General features: G+C 44.3%; 1 protein-coding gene across 2 annotated transcripts in view; it reads left to right on the top strand.

Annotated features, from left to right (window-relative positions):
* Window positions 1-3,274, top strand: part of trim9 (tripartite motif containing 9) — a 15,024-nt gene extending 11,750 nt beyond the window's left edge. The window contains exons 5-11 of one of the 2 annotated variants that reach the window (XM_027019822.2): window positions 1-39; window positions 401-546; window positions 1,064-1,202; window positions 1,898-1,936; window positions 2,211-2,514; window positions 2,645-2,807; window positions 3,107-3,274. The exon at window positions 1-39 is cut by the window's left edge and continues 115 nt beyond it. In XM_027019822.2, coding sequence (XP_026875623.1) covers window positions 1-39; window positions 401-546; window positions 1,064-1,202; window positions 1,898-1,936; window positions 2,211-2,514; window positions 2,645-2,807; window positions 3,107-3,184 — 908 coding nt within the window. In that variant the 3' untranslated portion in view covers window positions 3,185-3,274. The remainder of the gene's footprint in view (window positions 40-400; window positions 547-1,063; window positions 1,203-1,897; window positions 1,937-2,210; window positions 2,515-2,644; window positions 2,808-3,106) is intronic. The other variant, XM_027019823.2, reaches the window with a different exon arrangement.
* Window positions 3,275-3,720: the final 446 nt, after the last annotated feature.

Here is a 3,720-nt window from a genome sequence, read left to right as displayed (position 1 = left end):
TGCAGACCATCCATCAGCTTGACTTTGTTCAGATGAAGGGTGAGACCAAACGTAGGATGGCAGCAGGAGTGTGTGTGTGTGTGTGTGTGTGTGTGTGTGTGTGTCTGTGTCTGTGTATGTGTATGTTTGTATTTCTGTGTGTGCGCACACATGCGTATGTCTGCTGATAAACATGAGTGTGTATATGTGTTCGGGCGTGGCCGTTTGTGTGTGTGTGTATGTGGGATGAGTGTATGCGTGCATGTACTGATACCTTGATGCATGTGTATGTAGGTGTGTGTCTGTTTTTTATGTATGTGTGAGGATGCACAAGTGCTGCTCCACTGATGTTTGTATATGTGTAGTCACCGTTTTGCTGATGCACTGATGTACTTCTCTGTTGATGCTTGTGTGTGAGCAGTGCCAGCAGCCCCGATCCTGCAGCTGGAGGAGTGCTGTAGTCAGACTAACAGTGCCACTCTGTCATGGAAACAGCCTCCCCTCTCCACCGTCGCAGTAGATGGCTACATACTGGAGCTGGATGATGGCAGCGGAGGCCAATTCAGAGTGAGTGTTGCTCACATGCGCACAGAAACACCAATATCTACACAAACATGTCATTACACACATTCATGAGTGTATATACATAAATATGCACTCACCTACGCAATTTCCCTCGGAGTTAATAGAGTTATATCCAACTATCTATTAGAAGCACTCTCACTGGTTTAGGCTCATATTATTTCTGTGTGACAAGATGCATGTTTGATCTCTTTTACAGCATATTGCTATTTATACACATCTTAATAGGCTGCTACAGATACACATTCTCTCGTGCGCGCGCACACACGCACACGCACGCACGCACGCACACACACACACACACACACACACACACTCTAAACAGGCCATGCTCTCTTTTGGGCACCCAGGTTCTTGTGTTCTCGTTTCTGCTCCAGTTTTTCAAAGCCTGACTACTGAAGCCAGGCTCTGTGCTTGCTGTAGCCATGCTACAGGTCTGTTGTTTCTTATAGTACAAAACGTGATTCAGTGAAATGTTGATTGCTGTGTGTGCACTCTACAGGAAGTGTACGTTGGCACGGAGACGATCTGCACGGTGGACGGGCTTCACTTCAACAGCACGTACAAGTCACGCGTGAAAGCCTTCAATGCCAGCGGAGTCGGGCAGTACAGCAAAACCCTGGTCATGCAGACCTCCGAGAGTGAGTACCATTACCTGTGCTGCTGCAAACGCACGCACACACACACCTATGCACACACACACCTGCTCGCTTTGCCATTAGATATGCTTGCCTCTTGAACGGAAGCTGGATGGTGTTCAGTTTTTGGCAGCTAAGATTTGTCTGAAGAAGTGTGTAGCCAGAAAAGCACCAAGCTGAACTCAGATGATGCTTTTATCTGTCTTGGTACTGCTGTCTGCATAAACGGTGTAAAATAGATACAGCTTACAGTTAAAACCTGCTGTTATAAAGCCTTTATGAATGCTATGCTTTGCCTAAAAACTACTACATGAATGAAAAAGAGCAGGAAGTTAAAGTTTCACTTTAATAGTATACATCCACTATTAACCACTTTACTGTTTATGGGAAAGTGAACCTTTAACTCTCAAATTCATTATAATATATTATAGAGATATAGTATCTGGGTAGAAAAAATAGGATTTTTAGCACGTTGCGTTAAGACTAATACATTATACCATGCTTCTAAAGGCTTTATGACTGTTGTGTTTTGTGAGATGAGTCACTGAGCAGATCCAGCTTCCCTGATCAACTGCTTTGCTTTCCTCTCTCCCATCAACCCCGTTTCTATCACTCTGTCCTTCTTTTTTGTTTCTCACCCCTCACTCCCCTCTTTTATACCCCCTACTCCCTCTCTCTCTCTGTCTCTCTCACCTCAGCTGGACTTCCCCCATGTGATATTAAAACTCTAGCTGCAGGTATGGATGGCCTTCTTAACACAATCCTCTTCCTCCTCTTCTTCATCATTTTTACCTCCATATTTGCTATCACCCTTCTACACCTTCTTTGAGTTGCCATGTTGCTCGTGTTTGTCTCGTGTTTGTCTGTTCCGTGTGTATGCACGTGATTTTGGATTGGAGTGTGTTCCTCATTAACACTTGTCAGTCAGGCCCATAATGTCTTATGTAGTATACAGCTCAGGTCAGTGGTCAGAGTATAACATGTGGGTTTGTGTTTCTCTCCTTTCTGCAGTTGCCTGGTTCACATTTGACCCAGCATCAGCCCATCCTGACATTGTACTATCCAATGACAACCTGACAGTCACGTGCAGTAGTTATGACGACCGTGTAGTCATGGGCAACACAGCCTTCTCCCGTGGTGTACATTACTGGGAGATCATCATCGATCGCTACGACAACCACCCAGACCCCGCATTTGGGATTGCCCGGGGCGACGTGTTGAAAGACGTGATGCTGGGGAAGGATGACAAGGCTTGGGCCATGTATGTGGACAACAATCGCTCCTGGTTCATGCACAATAATTCCCACACCAACAGGTAAGCAGGGGGTAGGGTGTTTTCAAAAATGCCACCACAAGAATGTCAGTCTGGGCATGTGAGTCTATGTGTGTGACTGTGAACATCTTGTCTGAGAATCACATACACTCTCTCTCTCTCTCTCTCGCAGGACTGATGGAGGGATATGTAAAGGGGCGACTGTGGGTGTGCTGTTGGATTTCTCACGCGGGATCCTGTTATTTCTTATCAACGATGAGCAGCAGGGTCCTGTTGCCTTTGATGCTCTAGAGGGCCTTTACTACCCCGCCATCAGCCTCAACCGCAACGTTCAGGTAACAGAGTCACTAACACGGGCATACCGACAAGACATGGGGTTGACATGGGAGACGTTGAGGGCTTCATACTTCAAATGTATATTAGGCCATTTTGGTTTGTTCTGGCAGTAGCAGAAATCATTGCAAAAACATTTAGTGTTGCTATTGGACTCCATCACAAACTTAGAGTGGTCAACTATCCTAAAATAAAACTGATAAAAAAAACTATACTCTTGACTGTGCAATTAGTAAGTCTGATATTTACCTTAGTATTCTGTTTGATCTCAATGCCACATTTCTGCTGTGTGTTTATGCAGGTTACTCTTCACACTGGACTGCCCATTCCAGATTTCTATACACCAGGAGAGTCAGAGCCTTCAGGCTCTGTCTGTTAAAGATGGACACAACGACGAACTCATTGAACCACACACACACACACACACACACACACACACACACACACACACACACACACACACACACAAATGCATATGGATGGATAAGACAAAATAATAATCAGTCTAAAGCTGTTTGTGTGCAGTGCTACTGCACACATACACACAAAGTGCACTGTTACTTTTACTTTGAACAAGCTCACTCTAATAATGTCCAGTAGGGGGACACAGAAAGCAGAACAGAAAAATTGAGCCTCTGACTGGGGATATTTGTTACTTATGGCACCATATTCCAAATTTATGTATTTCAAGTCTCATGTGGCCCAGGGCAAACATTCGCTAGTAAATGTTCTGTCCTGTGCTTTTATTCCACTTTATGATTGGCACTTTAATTGAAAAAGTATGAAATACTTCTCACAGAACAGACCAAATGACCAATGATGAAGCAGACTGGTATCTAGACAACAGTTCTATTACACATATTTTTATTATTATTATTACAGTCTTGTCGGTGCTAATGTGTATAGACGTGTGTC

This window comes from Electrophorus electricus, chromosome 11 (genome assembly GCF_013358815.1).
Source record: "Electrophorus electricus isolate fEleEle1 chromosome 11, fEleEle1.pri, whole genome shotgun sequence".
Classification (NCBI taxonomy): Eukaryota; Metazoa; Chordata; class Actinopteri; order Gymnotiformes; family Gymnotidae; genus Electrophorus; species Electrophorus electricus.
Note: the sequence above shows the minus strand (reverse complement) of the source record. Positions and strands in the feature narration are given on the sequence as shown.